Source organism: Neophocaena asiaeorientalis, unplaced genomic scaffold (genome assembly GCF_003031525.2).
Source record: "Neophocaena asiaeorientalis asiaeorientalis breed wild unplaced genomic scaffold, Neophocaena_asiaeorientalis_V1.1 scaffold114, whole genome shotgun sequence".
Classification (NCBI taxonomy): domain Eukaryota; kingdom Metazoa; phylum Chordata; class Mammalia; order Artiodactyla; family Phocoenidae; genus Neophocaena; species Neophocaena asiaeorientalis.
The window spans coordinates 2,860,953-2,880,661 of NW_020173116.1; the positions used below are offsets into that span (position 1 = coordinate 2,860,953).

General features: G+C 46.8%; 1 protein-coding gene across 3 annotated transcripts in view; it reads right to left on the reverse strand.

The window, feature by feature from the left end:
* ST3GAL5 (ST3 beta-galactoside alpha-2,3-sialyltransferase 5) overlaps positions 1-19,709 on the reverse strand; it is a 46,705-nt gene that overhangs the window by 16,163 nt on the left and 10,833 nt on the right. Inside the window, exons 2-4 of one of the 3 annotated variants that reach the window (XM_024743653.1) lie at positions 12,413-12,724; positions 7,599-7,722; positions 4,989-5,100 (exon numbers count right to left, since the gene is read on the reverse strand). In XM_024743653.1, coding sequence (XP_024599421.1) covers positions 4,989-5,100; positions 7,599-7,722; positions 12,413-12,422 — 246 coding nt within the window. In that variant the 5' untranslated portion in view covers positions 12,423-12,724. Of the gene's footprint in view, positions 1-4,988; positions 5,101-7,598; positions 7,723-12,412; positions 12,725-19,709 lie in introns of those variants that run through there. The other 2 variants (XM_024743654.1, XM_024743656.1) reach the window with 2 other exon arrangements.

Consider the following 19,709-nt stretch of genomic DNA (forward strand, 5'->3'; position numbering starts at 1 on the left):
TGGCCACACTTCCGCTGTATACATGCAGGCAGAATGCAACCAGGTGTTCAGAGTCCAGCAGGGTTATTGACCTTGCAAGTTGTTGAATGTCATCAACAAAGCTCACAGGGCCCCACTCTCACGACCCTGAGACCCTCTTCTGCTAATATACAGCCACAATCATTCAGATTCGTCCAAACTCTCTTGGTAGTAAGGATCAATCTCCACCGAAGCCTGGAGGCAGGGTTTTCTTTGTAGAGAGCTCATGCTGAACACCATCTCCCAGCCCTTCATACCAGCCGGCTTGCTGGCTACTTCCTCTATTCTGGGGATTTGAGAGAGGATTTCTCTTCTGGTTTAGGGATGTGTGACCAGATATCAAAGTTAGGAACTGCTCAGTGTGGCATTCAAGGCCTCTCACGCTCTGGCCCTGTCTCATTTTCAGTCTCATATCCTGCTACTCCCCACCCCAAATCCTCAGCAGTATCTAACTCTTGCTGTTCCTCTACTTTGCAAAGCCCGCTGAGACATGGGCTTTCTGCACACGCTGTCACGACCACTGTGAAAAGTAGGGCAATCTGACAGAGTCAATAGTGCTAAAAAGCTACATTATTAAAAAAAAAGTCTCAAGCAATAGAATAAAAGACACCCCTCATTCCACCACGGTTAGAGCAGGCTTTCACTTTCTACTTCATTAATTTCTGAATGGAGACTTGCACAAACCTGTTTGACTTAACCGTATCCCCATTCCTCCTTCTTTCCGCACCATTACGGGGGACTTTCTAATTGGAAAAAATAATGATCTTTTAGAAGTCTTTCGGAAATGGGTTGACGTGGCGGTCACCGTGGGCTACCTCCTGGGTCTCCATTTCCTGTTCCTTCCTCTTCGGGAACCGTAGTGTCCTTCCTTCAGGCAGCCATCACCCCTTCTCCACGCAGGCAGTGGGGCTTGGGAGGCTGATCTCACTCATCAGGTCCTTCCATCTCCCCATCAGGGATGAGTTAGGAATCCTTACTGGAGCCAGTCGGGACAGGGCACTAGCACCCATGAGAGGCTGTTACTGGCCCAGCAGTGAACTTAGGTTTAAAACTGGTCCCACCAGCCTAAAGGGGGGGACTCACATGCCATGGTTTAGGGGGAAAGAGAAGGGAGAGTCTGTTTACTGGGGGATAGGAAGAGTTGGATAGGAGGTATCTGTCCTATTCTTCAAAGGGATATTAAACTTAACGTACATAACTGAAAGTCCTCAAAGAATTGCCTGTTAAAATTTAACTGTGGATTTTCTGTACAATCTGGAGTTCAAAGATGAGACACCGTGCTGAGGTCTGAGAAATATCTCTCCTCCCTCTGGAGTTCAATACATAAGTACATATTTATTAATGTAAAATGTTATCCCACAATCCCTATCTCCCAAGGGCTTGCCTGGAGGACAAGTGGGGAAGACAAAACAGTTAAGGTACCACAGTGGTAACTGTCAAGATTAAGGTATGAGGGGGTTCCTAAAAGACAAGAGGGAAGGGTGATCGGAGAAGGATCTTAGAAAAAGTAACCCCTGAGCTGCGATTTGATGTAAAAGATGAATAACAGAGAGGCAAAGGAAGGGCTCCAGGCAGAGAAGAAAGAATGCAGCAAATACAAACTATTACAGAGAGAATGGATAAACAACAAGGTCCTACTGTAGAGCACAAGGAACTATATTCAATATCCTGTGATAAACCATAATGGAAAATATGAAAAAGAATGAAAAAGAATATATGCGTGTGTGTGCGTGTGTATATATAAAATATATAAAACTGAATCACTTTGCCATACAGCGGAAATTAACACAACATTGTAAATCAACTCTACTTCAATAAAATACATTAAAAAAAAACACACAACGCAGCAAACACAGAGAAAAGTGTTCAACAAAGATGCTGGGACAACTGGAAAGCCACAAGCAAAAGAATGAAGCTGGACCCTGACTTCACACCATATATTAAAAAGTAGCTCAAAAGTGGATCAAAGGCCTACATATAAGAGCTACAACTAGAAAACTTTTAGAAGAAAACATCAGGCAGTGGTTTCTTAGATATGACATCAAAAGCACAAGGAACAAAATGAAAAGTAGATAAACCGGACTTCATCAGAATTAGAAACTTGTGTGCTAAAAATGATACCATCAAAAAAAAGTAAAAAGACCACCCACAGAATGGGAAAAAAATAGTTGCAAATCATATAACTGATAAGGAAATGGTATCTAGAATATACAGAGAACACTTAAACAGCTCAATAATAAAAAGACAGGCCAATTAAAAATCGGGCAAAGAATCTGAATAGACATCTCTCCTTAGAAGACCTACAAATGGCCAATGAGTACATGAAAAGATGGTCAACATCATTAGCTATCAGATCAAAACCATAACGAGGAAGAAGGAAGCTCATTCAGAATAGGAAGAACCCAGGTTACGAAACCAGCCTACACTTTCCAGCCAGGTACTAGACAATTGCAGTGAACCATGGAATTCCAGGGCTGGAAGGGGTCACAAGGCCCTTGAGCCACCAGCTGTCTGATGCCTGAGTTCTACCCCAAAATAGTTAACCTGGCTTTGGTCAAAGACCTCCAGAGATTCGCCACAAAGGTAGCTCAGTTCTTCCATCTTTGGACGTTGTGGACCATCAAACCCTTCTCCTTTCGGCTTGGCTGTCACCCTTGACCCAAAGTTCTTCCAGTGAGGCCACCGGGGCAGGCTGACTCTCCCCCGGGCCAGGCCTCTGGCTTGTTGGCAGGAGCTGCCATGTGTCCTGCACTGGTCTTCTCTATGCAAATGTTCCCATCCCTTCAAAGGTTCCTCGGGGACAAGGTCTAGAATCTCTTCGCTGGTCCTTCTCAGAAATCACTAGGGAATTCCCTGGCGATCCAGTGGTTAGGGCTTGGCGCTTTCACTGCTGGGGCCCGGGTTCAATCCTGGGTTGAGGAACTAAAGATCCCGCAAGCCACGAGGTGGGGCCGAACAAATTTTAAAAGTCACTAGAATTCCTTAGGGGAAACTTGAAGAGCCATAATGACCAGGGCACTTGTCTGAACACGGCAGGTTCGAGCAGACCACCACTGGCCTATTAACGTAGCTAAAAAGAAAACAGCTGTAGGCTGTCACAGCAGTTGACGCAGACAGCGCTGGCCAGGCACGAAAACCACTAAGTTGATTTCACCCAAGGTGTTAGCAAACCACATCTTCTCCATCCGTCTCACAAGTACACACGGTGCTCTACTCTTGCACAGAGAGCTCACATCTCTCCTCAATTAACCCAGACTCGAGAGCAATGATCTCTGTTGTTGGTCAGGAGGTCAACGGCCTGATGAATGAAATGGACAGGACAGAGGGGACGTACAGAGAATGTGGAGAAGTGTAGCAAAGGGACGAGTTCACAGATACCAGCAATCGTATATCACAGTGTCAAGTGTCAGCATTTCAGGGTTTTTCTAGGAGACAAAAAGCAGAGACAGGATGTCTGCAAAGTTTATCCAAGCGAGCTGTGGAAGGCCTTGGAATTGAAAGGGATTTGGGAATGTCTGCAAGGCCAGCCGTTCGGGAGGGAAAGCCCGAGCGGATGATGCGGGACCACATCCTGCTCCAGCAGAGCGGAGGGGCTAATGCTGCCGAGATGAACGGAGTCGGCCAACGTCTGAGGGACAGAAACAGCAGAGGAGGAAGGCCCATGATCAGCAAGACCCCTGAGACACAAGGGTTCTGCACAGGCCAAGCTGTGCCTGTATTAACTACAATACACTCTTTCCATTTACATGTTTATACCTGTCTGTACTATGAAAAATGTGAGGTACTTCAAAGCATATACAGAAGAGAAACACGTGAATAAAAACCAGGCCTAGAAAAGGAGCTTTGTGCATACTAGCTTACTGCACTTGGATGACCACCCCATTGCACAGACGTTGTTATCTACACCTCACAGCTGAGGAAACTGGGACTCCAAACGACTCAGTCACTTGCCTCGGGTCTCACTGTTACGAAGTGGCATTTAGATTTGAATCCAGGTCAGAAGTTTGAGCTCTCTCCTCTGCATCATGCCACCTATAACTTCTGGCTTCCTCTCGGTGGACGCTCCCTACCCCAGCAGAGAGCAGAGTTATCAGGAGACGGGAGTCTGAAACCACACTGCTGGGTCCAAGCCTTCACACCACCACTTACTTGCTGAGATAACCTTAGACAGGTTACTTAAGGTTCTTCCCTACACTCATCTATGACGTGGGGATAATAACAGCAGCTGTATCCCCAGGACTGTTATGAGGGTTCAATGAGCTTCTATTGCTAAAGCATTTTCAGAACAGCTACACAGTATATACTAAACTAGATTAACTAAAATAGTTAACTAAACTAGATGTGAACTTGGGCCAGCAGCTTAACCTCCCAGGCCATCATCTGTAAGATGCAGAGAACCCTGGAATATCTCTCAGTCATGATGATCACTAAATGAGATAATATATGTAAAGCAGCCATACATGTCGGTTATAATTATTACCATGCTACTTTACTTAAAATCACCTGTCTTTTGTCCAAGGCTGAACAGTATCAGATCATTTACAACTCAAACAATCAGTGAAATCAGGATTTAATATGTCGATTGATTAAAAAAATAAATATACATTGAAGGAAAAATCTTGAGATACAATGTGAAATCATTAAAACGAAAAATAAAACACAGAAATGACAAATGCTACTAAAAGAATTTCTTCCTGATCTGCTTTAAGAACAGGTACGCTAGCAGTGTCATGGTGTATTAACTCCATGACAGGTGCCCTACAGGGTCAAATGGAACTCACCTCACCCCACGACTTCAGTAAATGGGGGAAGAACAGTGAGTGTTAGGTGGGCGTTTTGAAGTGCTAAGGTTAAGTGTTTTTCCCTTCTGTTTATAACTTTCATGAACATCTATTTATAACATTTGAGAGACAATATTACTATTTAAGTGTACACTTGGAGATGTTCTCCACACTGATGGAATATCTAACCTTTATGCGGTTGGGGTCCACATAATGCATTTTTTTCATGTCACATTCTTCAGTAGTATAATTTAACTTGAGGATATAAAGGATCCATACTCCAAACACAAGCAATGTACACCTAGAAAAAAAAAATCAGTTACGTATAATGACGTCGTCATGTGATAATCAAGAGAGATCATGTGAAATAACTGCAAACCTAACCCAAATAGAGTCTGCCTGCCACACAGCATAAAAGTACAGTCTTTAAGAAGACCTCTTAACTTAAGGCAGCATTTCTTATTTTTCTAACAAGATAAGTCATTTATGACTGTCTTTGTTATAAGCAAATATAGAAAAAACATTTTTCTGCAAAGGTACTGCAGTAAAATCTGAATCACAATATAGATTACTGGACTTAAAAAAAAACTAAGTAATAAATTTTGAACGACAGACTCTCAGCTTCAATTTTTTGCCACTTTAAAATAGTCCTGAAGATGGTTATTTTGAGACTTTAGTCTGCCATCTTCTCAGATGCCTGGCTTTCGGAATAAAGTCATATTCCTTGCCTCAATTAAAAAAAAGGAAAAAAGAAAAAGTCAGTCTTGGGACTTCCCTGGTGGCACAGTGGTTAAGATTCTGCGCTCCCAATGCACGGGGCCCGGGTTCAATCCCCGGTGAGGGAACTAGATCTCACATGCATGCCGCATTAAGAGTTCACTCTACAACTAAGGAGCCCACGTGCCACAACTGAGGAGCCGGTGAGCCACAACTAAGGAGCCCACCTGCCACAGAGAAGACCCGGTGTGACTAAATAAATAAATAAATAAATTTTTTAAAATTAAAAAAAATATATATATATATAGCATTTAGCATAGTATACCATAGATGCTAAATAGTTCTTAATATTTGAGGATTATGTTGCAAGAAAGTATTGCTAGGAAGTGTTTTCAAGACTTCTTGATTCTCATTTCAATAGACTCTACCATGAAAACTTGGACAAGCATTTTAATTCTTCTCTGGGATCAAATACAATGCTAAGTGAATGGGATGCAACCATTTGCATAAAAAAGAGATGGTCGGGGGAGGGGAATACACACACAGTATTTCTTACATACACAAGACTGCTAATATTGGTCATCTTTAAGTGGAAAGAGGAAATGTGGGGAGCAGGGATGGGAAGATGTTTTACTGAGTACCTTTAACAACTTTTGAATCTTGTGAATGCAGTTATGACCTATTCTTTTCTCCAGTCCCAGAAAAGGTATTATATTCAGTGCATTAATAATTCCCTTATTTTGATTATAAAAGAAATAAAAGGGGGAATTCCCTGGCGGTCCAGTGGTTAGAACTCCGAGCTTTAGACGCAGGGAGCACGGGTTCAATCCCTGGTCGGGGAACTATGATCCCACAAGCTGTGCAGTGTGGCCAGAAAAGAAAAAAAAAAAAGGAAGAAAAAGTTAAAAGCAGGCCCAGAATCTACAGCCCTGATTCCGTTGTTCTGTAATTCCTGGTTGCAAGTCTGTCTCAGCCACACTGTAGGCAACACGGGGCCCAGGTCTATCTCCCATGCGGCCAGCACCCAGCATGGCACCAGGCATATGGGGGCCTCGATAATTACTGGTTGATGACAAAAGGAGATGGAAAATGAGCTGAGTGTTTATTAACATACATTCCTTTCCCACCTTTCTTCTTCTACACCTCCCGAATTAGTAACATGAGATGGGAGGCTAGATTTCAGGGTTGGATTTCTACCTGTCGGCATGAAAGAAAGGGTAGTTTACCACCTGGTTTGGCTGGTACCAAGTAAAACTGACAAGTTCCTCCTTTAACAATTCTATCTCGGGAGTTCCCTGGTGGTCTAGTGGTTAGGATTTGGCGCTTTCACTGCAGTGGCCTGGGTTCAGTCCTCGGTCGGGGAACTGAGATCCCAACAAGCCTTGCCGAGTGGCCAAAATAAATAAATATAATAAAATATTTAAAAAACAAAAAAACAATTCTATCTCTTACTAGGATGTACGGGTGACCTGGCTGGTACCCTTCTCATCCTGTTTAGTGTTTGATATTCAATGTTATTCAAATGCCTGTAGGGGACTTTAATTAACTGTATTTTTAGATGCACCGGAAATGGCAAAGGCAAAGGGGATAGCCCTCTTGCACTAGGCAGCGGCTGGAAGGGCTGTGCAGCCTGGAGACTCCCGGGCTGGTGCTGTGCTGCCACCAAGCACAGCCTGATGCAGGAGCCCACAGCAACTGTGCTCTGAGCCTTGACTCAGATGTGCCTTATTTCTTTTTTTTTTTTTTTTTTTGTGGTACGCAGGCCTCTCACTGCTGTGGCCTCTCCCGTTACAGAGCACAGGCTCTAGACGCGCAGGCTCAGCGGCCATGGCTCACAGGGCCAGCTGCTCCGTGGCATGTGGGATCTTCCCGGACCGGGGTACGAACCCGTGTCCCCTGCATCGGCAGGCGGACTCTCAACCACTGCGCCACCAGGGAAACCCAGATGTGCCTTTAAATGATCCCTGAACAAGGGTGACCGTGGATGAGAGCCATCTTCAGGGTTCTCACTGAATTTTTCCCCCAGTTCTACCCAGTTGACCCAAATCAGAGGTGTCTTGCGACCCGAGGGCTCGTGCTTACTTGAGGATGTCTTTTAACAACAAGCTGGGTCTTCTCATCTTGTTCTGAGCACGGGTGTACCATTGCAGGGAGGGCCGCGAGCAATCGCTTTTCAGCTTCACACGGTTGTACTGGTTTGGCATTGCTGTGAAGAGAGGAGAGGGCAGGAGAAGGGAAAGAGGAAAGTGAGTTCAGCAGATTATGCTTTTAAAGAGCTTTTTTTTTTTTTTCTTGGTCTCTCTGTGTGGCTTGCGGGATCTTAGTTCCCCAACCAGGGACTGAACCTGGGCCCTTGGCAGTGAAAGCACTGAATCCTAACCACTGGACCGCCAGGGAATTTCCTAAAGAGCCTTTTTTTTTTTTTTTTTGCGGTACGCAGGCCTCTCGCTGTTGTGGCCTCTCCCGTTGCGGAGCACAGGCTCCGGACGTGCAGGCTCAGCGGCCACGGCTCACGGGCCCAGCCGCTCCACGGCATGTGGGGATTTTCCCGGACCAGGGCACGAACCCGTGTCCCCTGCATCGGCAGGCGGACTCTCAACCACTGTGCCACCAGGAAAGCCCTCCTAAAGAGCTTTGATGTGGTATAGCCATACCATGAAATACTACTCCGCCAAAAAAATGAGTGACCGATTGATACCCGCAACTGGATGAATCTCGAGGCAATTACGCTGAGCCAATACTAAAAGGTTACATGTTGCAGGATTCCATTTATATAATATTCTTGAAACGACAAAATTACAGAAATGTAAACAGATTAGGTGTCAGGGGTTAGGGAGGGGGTGGTGCAGTGGCTAGGGAAGGGCAACAGGAGGGGTCCTTTTGGTGATGGAAATATTCTGTATCTTGACTGTACCCCTGTCAATATCCCAGTTGTGCTATTCCACGGTTTTGCAAGATGCTACCATTGGGGGGAAAGTGAGTAATCTGTGTTATTTCTTACAACTGCATGTGACTCTACAACTATCCCAAAAGTAAAAGTCTAATTTTTGTTGAGTCTTTAACTATTAGAGATACTTACGGAACTATTTACAGATGAAACAGGAGAAATGAAATCTGCTTCAAAAAAAACCAGGAAGGGGATAAGTGTTTGTGGGAATAGCTGACACAAGTTGAGCTTTAAACTGCTGTAGAATCTGGGCAATGGGTACATGGGGCTCACTATACAGTTCTCAAAACTATTTGAAATTTTCTATAACAAAAGTTTAAAAAGAAAGCGGTATATTGAAAAACAGGAAGAGGGTTACACTAAGAAAAAAAGAAAAAGAAAACATAGCAGTTTAAAAAAATTTTAATGGCAACTTTAAAAGAGGTTTTCTTTAAAAAATACATATGTTCTCTGGTATGCTTGCCTACTTCTTCTTCTGGATTAATTTTATTCTCAAATTTTCAATTTTTAAGCAATATTACAAGGGGTATTGTAGTAGAAATCAAAACATCTCCCCTCATATCAGTTTCCCCCTTCCTGTCTCCTCTGGATTTTTAGCTGGACACATGGCCTCCCAGAAAAAAGACTACATTTCTCAGCCACCCTCGGAGCTAAGTACAGCCTTGTGACTACGTTCTAGTCAATGGGATAGAAGCAAAAGTGACCCGGAGAACTTTCAGGGTGCTTTCCTTGGCATACGCCCTCTTCTCCTTTATCCCCCTTCCTGCTGGCTGAAATACTGACACTTGATGAGCCACTTTGGACCACACAGCATGTCACCCAAGGGATGGAGGAGCAACAAGAGAGAAGGGGCCCGGGTCCCTGGACCACCCCAAGGACAGAGCTGCCAATCCACCTTAGACTGCCTGCCTCTGGACTCTTACATGACGGAGAAATAAATCTCCATCTTGTTGAAGCAACTGTTAATTAAATCCCAGCTAATACAGGCACGGATTGTGTTATGATATTTACATATTAATTCAAGAAATAATGTCTTTACTATACTTAGTCTTGAAGCCAGGAGGAAGTTATATCTCATTATTCACTTCATTTCCCCCATTAGTGCTGTGCCATTTTCTTTGAAAAAAAAATCTTTTATCAAATTGACATCCAAGTATTTGATTTCTTGCTACTGTAAACACTCTCCCTCAACTGCAATTTTAACTGTGTAACACTAGAGTACAAGAATTTTCATAGACTTGCATCACTCCATTTGAGTAGTTTCAAAAAACGGAGCCGAGGGCCTCACTAATAAACCTCTGCTGAAGAATCTACTGAACTCTTAAAGGAGAAGCGAGATCAACTGAGACCCTGGAAGATTTTCAATCACCACAACTTCGTGGTTACTTAGACGCACAGTCAGCCAAGTGGTGGGTCCTAGGGGGCTGCCTATGACCAGGGCATCTATAAAAAGGAAGATTCTATGATGCCCGTGTTTTTATGGCCAGAATGACACTTCACACCCGCGTGGACCTCCCAAGAACAAAGCAGACGGTGGTATTGGAACCGGGATCCCACCCTTGCCCACGGCTGGCGCGCTGGATGGCGCTGTGGGCTCTGGGCTCTACTCTGCCCCCTCTTTCTCATCTGCTCTGCCACTCAGGCCGCAAGCCTGCAAACTGCATTCCCAGACTCTCTCTTCTGCCACCCAGCTTTCTGAGGAACTGTGATTGTGTGCCGTCTGGGTGGAAAACTGGAAGGCAAAGGGAGGGGGCAGCCTTTCATATCTCTATGGTTTCTGGTTTCCTGCTGGATACGGACTGGGACATCAGATGACTCTCTTCTGCTACTTTGAGGAAAGTGGAACCAAACAGGAAGAGGCTCTGGAGGTGAGAGGAGAGTCTACAGTCCTGGACTCCTTCCTCTTCTCACCACTACTGCCACACAACACACTCACGCATCATTCAAACACTCAAAAAAAAAAAAAAAAAAAAAAAAAAAAAGAAAGAAAAAAAAAAAAAAAAAAAGAGAGAGACAGATACGAAAGAAAAGAAAAAGACAGTTGTGTTTTTGTTTTGTTTTTCCTATCACACTGGAGGGGATCTCAGGAGAGACCCCTAGGCTCAGCTCTGCCACCTGAGAAGTCCGGGGCAACTGACTCTAACTCTTGTAGCTCAGTTTCCCCATCTGGAAAATGGGTCCAATATTACCTACCTCCCAGGATTCATGCGGGAATGGTGGTTGCACATAAGAAACACTACCTCAGTAGTGACAGCCATTTTATACAACTATCTGACAGGGCTTTAAGACATCTGAATCCTTCAGGCACTCTCATTTCTGGCCACAGGTTTCCGCTCCAGCCCCATCAGGGGCCTGTCTTCAGTCCTATCCATGTCCCTTCCTGGGGATCTCTGGAGAGGCAGCATCCTCTCGAAGCCCCTCCTGCGCTCACCCAGTCAGGTCCCGGTCAGTCTCTCTCTCCCCAACCCCTTTCTAAACGCCCAGCTTCCTTCACCGGCCTCTCCTCCCCACCCTGACGGCCCAGCCGCTCCTTCACTCGGTCTGCGCACCATGCCGGGTGCCTTAGAACCACGCTTCCCTCCCGACCTCTGCGATGGTAAACTCCCCTACACACGGTGCAGGACTCCAGGGTCCCGGTTCCCACCCTCAGCACCATTTCCTCCTCGCTCACGTATATTCACGACAAGGTTCACCACTTGCCTTTTACTCACCTCCTCAAGGGATCAGACCCCAAATCCATCTCCCTCTGCAGGCCTCTCACCCAGCTCAGACCTGTCTAGCTAACGACCTGCCTGCTATCTTCTCCTCAAACAAAATCACAAAGCAGAATCTTTTCTCACATCATTTGGTAGCTGTACCATCTACTCAGTCATCCAAGCCCAAACCTGCAGGTTGACCCCAGACTTCTCCCTGGCATCCCCAGGCTCAATCAATCCCCAGGGCCACTCAATCATACCTTCTTGAACTTCCCGGGCCCACGGGCATTCTCTTAGCGGAGGTTACTTACCCAGACTCCCCTGTCTCAGTTTTGGCCCTTCAAAGCCATCTTTCTATGTATCTGCTTACTGGCTCCCAGCTCATCTCAGGTGCTATGACTTCAGGTGACAAACTTGTCTGTTACACTCTAGCCACAAAGAAGTACTGTTGGAAGCCTGGATGTGCCACATTGTTGCCTCCGTGCCTTTGTACAGATGCATGCTCCGTCTGGAATCCCCCCACCAACGATCTGCCTGGTGAAGTGTCTCCTTTCATCCTTAAACCCTTCTCCTTCTCTGTGAGGATCATTTTCAACACCATAACCGTCCCTGGGCACTTCCCCATCTCTGTTTATGAACTGAAATGTTCTGTGTACATTTGGGGTCTCCTCTACCTTTCTGCAAGCACCTGGAGGACTGAGCTGCAGGGCCGGGGCTTTGCACATCTTTGTAACCCTAACACCTAGGATAGGGCTTGGCACACAGCAGGCCCTTAAGAAACATCCCACATTGAATGGAATGTGCATGACTCACCTACAGTCTGCTATCAAACGAGATAAACTCCCCCCCCACCCCAAGTGTACTTTCCTAATGATATTTAAGATTAAAACTAAAACTGAATGTTAACAGCAATTCTAAGAGCAAAGAGTAAAGTGTAAACTCTACCGAAACATCTAACGTGTTGAGCAGCAGGGAAATTTGTTGGTAAATTATGGTGCAAACCACTTAGAGTACTCTGCAGTTGTTAAAGCCTTTGCTACAGGAAGTGGAATCTGTGGCCACAGCCTCAGCAACAGCTGGGAGCAGGTTAAGACTTGCAAAGTCTCAGCACTGCCCCCTCCATCTGCTGAATCACAGGATTCATATGAACGTTAAAGTTTGAGAAGCACTCAAGGTATTCGGTCCAGACATTTATTGGCGCAGAAAGATACTGCAAGAAAAAAGCAGGTCTGTAAAAAATTATGTACATATACCTATAATCATGTCCTAGGGGGCACCTACTCAAGGTAGGAGAATTTGATTTCCCGTGAAGTCAGTGAGTCCTCCTACTTGGGTTGGAATGTCTTCTTCCAATTTCGAAGGGACCATATGGCTTCAACACGACAAAAGGAGGGCCAAGCAGAGTCATCTTCACACACGTGCTGTTGACATACGGCTGGGTGGCCTTAAGATGCTCCCTCGGAGAACCCGGGCTTTACGTATTTCTAGTCATAATCATCTCTGCACCACCTGCACTGTGTCCATTCATTTCTTTTGTCTTTAATGTGCTGTTTGGTGGAGGACGGCTTGCAATGAAAAGTTCAATTAAAACGCTTATCATCATGAGACGTGTTACACGTAATTTCTGTCTTTTTGATATACATTTATCTCTCGTCTTCCCCACCGGAATGTAGACTCCATGAAAGCAGGGGTCTTTGTTTTGCTCACCACTGAGTTCCCAGTGCCTAGGATGGTAAGGGGCACACAATAGGCAACTAATACATATTTACTGAATAAATACTCAAGCTTCTTATGAGGTTTCAGAGGTGATGCTGGTTTCAGGCATTCCTCCCAGGACGTGTGTTGGCAAGCCATCACCATCCGTCCCGTGGCACTCTCCTGGCTCTGCTTCTCCATTTCCTTCACGGGCAGCTCGTCCCCTACCACCTCCTTCTAAGTGCTAGGGTCCCAAGGCTCATAAATGTGTCCCTCCTTTCATTCAGACTGCCAGAGTAAGAGCCTCCACTAACCCTTTCTATGCAGAAAAGGCCTGGCTTTCAAAATTATATATTTCTACTCACAGGTAAAACTGTCACAGATGCTTCTCAAGTGCTTGTATACCTGATGAAGAAATCATTCTTATTAAGGCCCTGACGAAGAAATACTAAGGCAAGGTCCAGGCCTTCAGTCCACTTGTAGAACTGGCACTAACATTTTCAAATTAAGACTTAACCATCCAAGATAAGAATACAACAGACGCTGCAAAGCAGTACATGACAAACTGTCAGATTAACTGTACAGCCAATTACTGGTGGAAGAGAGGGTAGGACATTAATATTTATTGGGAGGAATAAGCCTACACATGATATCATTAAATCTGAAAAACACCTTCTTTGGGGACTTCCCTGGTGGTCCAGTGGTTAAGAATCCACCTTCCAATGCAGGGGATGCAGGTTGGATCCCTGGTCAGGGAACTAAGATCCCACAAGCCACAGGGCAACTAAGCCTGCACGCCGCAACTACTGAACCCACCTGCTCTGGAGCCCTCGCACCACAACTATAGAGAAGCCCGCATGCCACAACAAAGATCCCACGTGCCGCAACTAAGACCTGATGCTGCCACATCAATCAATCAATATTAAAAAAACCCAAACACCTACTTTTTTGAATTGCTATCTGCATTTAACCTGCCGAAGGTCACACATAGACAAGTAGGGAGCTGAAATTTCCAACCAGCATCTATCTGTGTCCAGGTCCACGCCCTTCCACCTGGGGGTACTTAGGCAAGGTAGATATTGGAATTAGGTGGGTATACCTGTATGTGAAGGTTTTTTTGGTTCTTTATTTTTTTTAATAATAAAGGCACGCCAAAGCACAGATTATTAGAAACAAAAACCTGAAACTGACAAAGCAGTAAATAAACCAACACAGCTGGAGTGGACAATCTGGGAAGATGAGCAGGTAGAGCTTAGATATTAACACGGCAGCCGGAAGAGCATATGCCCTTCGAGGTGGAAGGTGTCTTGAGAAGGACTTCACAGCAAGAGAGAAGGAAGCCTCACCCTAGGCTGTCCGGGGACAGCGGGGCACGACACTGGACGCTCGGGTGGAAAGGGAGCCTGAGGCCCATCCTGGTGAGGAAGAGGATGGGACGAGGGCAGAGATCGATCAAGAAATGATGAAGGGGCTTCCCTGGTGGCGCAGTGGTTGGGAGTCCACCTGCCAATGCAGGGGACGTGGATTTGTGTCCCTGTCCGGGAGGATCCCACATGCCGCGGAGCGGCTGGGCCCGTGAGCCATGGCCGCTGGGCCTGCGCGTCCGGAGCCTGTGCTCCGCAACAGGAGAGGCCCGCGTACCGCAAAAAAAAAAGAGAGAAATGATGAAGACTAGCGCCAAAAAGAAGCAGGCGAAAATCAACCTGGGTCCCGGTTATGGAAAGCAGTAGGATCGGAAGTCAATTTTTGTGGTTTAGTGATGATGATGTGAAGAACTTGAGATGATAAATAACTCGACAAAGATGCCCAGGATGCAGCTGGAAATGCGGCCTGGACTCCCCAGAACGCCCATCCCTCCAGCCAGCCTTTCTTGGCAGGTCCGAGAGTGATTAACTTCTCTCCTGTGGACCTCGACTGGTACAAGTCACACGCCATCCACGGGAAAGTGGAGGAGACAGTCACTGAAATCATGCTTGGATTTTGTTTTAGAGGAAGAATTGTACTTGACAGAGGAGGACAGGAGACAAGACAGAACGCCTGCCTCAGGGGGAACGGCTTTGGAATGCGCAGATATTAAACACCTCCCGCTGCCAAGGATAACACACCAGCTACAGCAGGCGCAGAGGGGGCTGGGTGAGGAGGGGAGGCCCACCCCGCGGGCAGAAGGAATGAGCAAAGCAGAGGCCTGGGGAGTCTGGAGAGCGAGTGACTAGGTACAGCTGCGAAAGTATGGCCTGGGGTGTGGGCGCAGGCAGGAGTTAAGGGCAATACTGTGGTCTCGTTGGACACCCCAGGGCTGGTGCCACATCTCGGCTGTGAGTGTTGTCTGCTGACAGCACACCGCTGCCCCCTTCTCTGAGGATCTGTCCTCTGTCCCCAGCCAACGATTGATTGACAGGGGGACAAAAGGCCTGGGATTACCCTGGAGAGCAATTCAAGCTCCAGAGCTCCCTGGGGGAGCAGCTGAGACCACAATTCCTGTTCCAGGCTCTGCTTCTAGGGAACCTGACCTAAGACAGGTCATTAGGTCAGCAGGGTCAACATATGGATGATGGCAGAAGGTCACGGACAATCATGAGAAGCCCTTGAAGATTTTATTCAGGGGGGTCATGGGATGTGGAAGAGAGTCGCCGGGGAGGCAGCAGGGACGGGGTGGAGGGGGACAGCCAGAGACTGGACTGGTCTCAGCAGCAGACCCTGTGCCCCAGCCCCCATGCTGTGGCCAGGCGGGCAGGAAGGGCTTCCAGCTGCAGAAGAGACAGGGCTTGAGGCAGGTCAGATGTGGCAAGCAGGCAGGCGGGAGGAGAACTCAAGTGTCAGGGAGGTCACAAGGAGGACGTGTGCCCTTGCGGAGTCCCCAGTGCCAGTGGGCCATTAGGCTGATAAATGCCAGCTTGGAGCCCTGGGGAGGGATCTAAGCTGGAGTATCAGTCAGGGGTGCACTTGGTCGCACGTAACAGAAACCTGGGCACCAGGTTGGCTTTCAGCCAACTGGGGGTGTCTTTTTTTTTTTTTTTTTTTTTTTGGCCATGCCGCGAGGCATGCGCGATCTTAGTTCCCCAACCAGGGATCAAACCCATACCCCCTGCAGTGGATGTTTGAAGTCCTAACCACTAGACTGCCAGGGAATTCCCCAGGCGTGTGTTTTTCTTACAGAACAGGCGCAGTGGCTCTGCAAAGCTGTCCCTGTCCCTGGCTCCCACCAGCCTCTGCTCCAAACTCCAAGCAGGAAGGAGAAGAGGGATGAGCCAGAGAGGAAGGGGAGGCACCTCCATCAGGAAAGGAAAAACTTCCCCGGAAATCCCTGACGGGCCTCCAATTCTATCTTGTTAGCCAGAACTGCATCAGGTGACTACCCCCAGCCGCAAAGTTGGCCAGGAACTTTTCACAAATTGGGCAGGCTGCTTCCACACAAAATTAGGATTCTGCCAGTAATGAAGGAGGAGAGAGGAAATATCTAAATCAGCAGTAGGGCCAGCCACAGCCTAGATAAGGGCCTGGGGCTGTTTAGATAAAGGAACAATTAAGGTTGTTCTAAAGAGATTAGATATCCAAGGGGAAGAACAAAAGGCAGAGCCTTCTAAGGGTTGGAGAGGTGAGGAAGAAGCACAGAAGGTGCTGCTGGAAATCAGAAGAGGAAACCTTAAGTAAAATCTGTGACTCTGCTGTGACAGTTCCAAGCCTGGGTTCCATAACACTCCGGAAATTCAACTATTTAAGAAAGGAGCACAATAGCTCCTAAAACAAAATGCATTTTGGATCGCTTTAACCTAAAAAAGTAATACAGTGACCCCACTGTACACAGAATAAAGGGTGAATTCTAATTTCATCAGTTCCTCCAACATGCTCTGTGGGAATGCCAAGATGAAATGGATTAAGTCCCCACTTCTAGAAACCCGAGGTCCAGGGAAATGACAACAGGAACGTAACTCCAACGGCGTGGGGAGGGCTTCAGGAAAGGAGGCTGTTCACAAGTGTGGTGCCGGACATCCAGCACAGACACAGGCACGGTGGCCTCCCCAAAGCCCACTCACAGGTACTATCACAAAAGCCACGGGGCTAGGGCCCAGAAGCTGGGAAGCAGTGGGTCAGAGTGAAGTTCTAAACTAAACTTTCTTCTGCCCCCAGCCAACAGGAAGGAGAAGTGGCGGCGGGGAAGATGGTCTCGTTGGAAAAGTTCAAAAGCACACCAGCCAGGGCCTTATCTGGGGCTCACAGTCTTGGTGACCTGTGCTCCCTGTCCAACCAAGCTGACAGGCATCCTCATATAATCTAGGTGGCTAATTTCAAACCAGTTTCAGCCGTGGAACTCTTTGTGTGTTTCAAACAGGAACACTCGCTTAGAATCCTAACATATAACACAGATAAGAGGCATGAAGTTGATCGCTTGCAGGGTTTCTCTGCCTCGGCACTACTCACGTTTGGGGCTGGGTAATTCTTCGTTGTAGGAGGCAGAGAGGCTGTCTTGTGCATTGTGGGCTGTTTCACAGCATCCCTGGCCTCCACCCACTAGATGCTGCTAGCATCTCTGGTCCTTGCCCTCTCTCCCAGCTGTGACAACCAAAAATGTCTTCTGACCTTGCCAAACATCCCCCAGAGGGCAAAATCGCCCCCGACTTTACCCATTGGGATAAAGTCACTATATATTAAAATCTCAATACTGCTGTATTTTTTAAAGGATTGCAGGTAATTAAACAATGCAAAAACTGAAAATCAAAGACTGTGGGCTAAAAATTGATGTTTCTTGACCTTCGGTATCCAATCTTTTTCTAGATTTGGTTTGGGTTGCATAAGCTCACGAAATCCTGATTCAGCAAGATATGTGGTCGTGTTCTCATTGTGTACAATGGAACAGGAACCAACTGGCAGGCACAGCCCTGCATTCACACAGCAGCCTGCTGAAGCGGGTTCACAGGTGTGCATGGGTGAGGAAGGACAGCTTTCACTCCTGGATCCACGCAACTCAAGCAGATCACCTTAACCATCTCAGTCCACGCCCACCAGCAAAGGGTGCAAACCTCTGCTATATGGGACCTTCCTATTTCTGCTGGGTAGGCAGTGTCTCATTTCTATTTTAGGAATGTGAGATTTCTCCCATGATGTCAAAACCACAACAAAAGTGCTGGTGAGAGCACTGATGCTGAGATCACGCTCAGACATCTCCCCAAAGCTTCTAATATTTGTTCAATTTAATTGATCAATGCCTCCACCCGTCTCAGCCTGCGGTTCTCCAACCTGACCACGCACAAGAACCGCTTGCTGCTGTAACGTACGCAGGTTCCCAGACCTCATCCCCAGAATTTCCCACCTGGCAGGACCAGGTGAGGACACCAGATGTGCATTTTAAGCAAGTTCCCCCGAGTTCTGTGGGTATGGCCCACAAGCCATACTCCAGCAAGCTTCTCACAGCTGCGATTAACAACAGATTTTAGCCTAAAGATTTTCAGATCCTCCTGCAAACTGCACAAAATGATGAGGACCTGTCTTCTGAGAAAGCAAATAAAAGTGTTGCTCTGCGAATATGTAGTCTACACTCTACTATTTTTGACCACCTACCAAGATGCAAGCAACTGCAAGATGATTCTGAGGTATGCTTTTTAATCTACTTCTAATCAACTGGCATAGCTCCAATGCGGAGAATACATGAGGACTATCATTCAACCGCCTTTTTATGGGTTTAAAATTGTTAAAGGCAATTAACTGAGCCCTCACAGTACGTGAACGTTTTCCAAAATGAGAACGTGCCCGGCAACTGCAGATGGTATTTCTCCAAGGTTTTACTGAAGTGACAAAAGATATTAACAGGACATCCACTGTTGCAGTGTCAAATCTGGAGCCCTCTCCCCGTCCCCGCACTCTTCTCACTCGCCTCTTCTCTCTGCTTCGGCCTAGCAGGCCTCCTGCTGTTCCTCAAGGGGTGGGGAGGCCATCCCCACTTCCACTTCAGGGTCTTCACTGGTGGTTCCCTCTGCCCCTCTTCCAGAAGGCTCCCTCCCGCACCACCTTTATCCTGGTTTTTATTCAAAAGTCGCCTCCTTGGGCTTCCCTGGTGGCGCAGTGGTTGAGAGTCCGCCTGCCGATGCAGGGGACACGGGTTCGTGCCCCGGTCCGGGAAGATCCCACATACCGTGGAGCGGCTGGGCCCCTGAGCCATGGCCGCTGAGCCTGCGCGTCCCGAGCCTGTGCTCCGCAACGGGAGAGGCCACAACAGTGAGAGGCCCGCGTACCGCCAAAAAAAAAAAAAAAAAAAAAAGTCGCCTCCTTGATCACCCTCTGTAGCACTGCATTCTCACCCTAAGCCCTGTGATTCACTTTCCTGCTTTACTTTACCTCATACACTCATTACGACCCGTACGTATTTGCCTACTGTCTGCTCTCCCCACTAAAACATAAGATTCCTAGACTGTCAATGTTGTTCACTGCTGTAAGCTCAGAACCTAAAACAGTGCCTAGCATGTAAAAGGCACTTAAATACTTGAACGAATGAACCAATGAATAAATGAATGTACTGGTCAGCAGCCTGGACCCAGATCCCCACAGAAAAGCTAACCCAAACTCAGCAAGATCCTAACAGGAGGCAGATGTGAACACCAGATCCCTCTATGCGTCCAGATACCACAATCATTGGTTGTTTGTAGTCTCCAGGGCACACCTGGCATACAGACAACAGGGACAGGAATCCTTTTTCAAACAAGAATCACTGCGTGTGTATGGTGAGGAAGGGTGAGGAAGGGAGATAAATGATTGTCCCATCCACCACCAAGGAAATAAAAGAGCAACTGGAACATCACTTATATGTAGAATCTAAAAAAGCATAACTCGTAGAAACAGAGAGTTGAGTGGTAGTTAACAGGG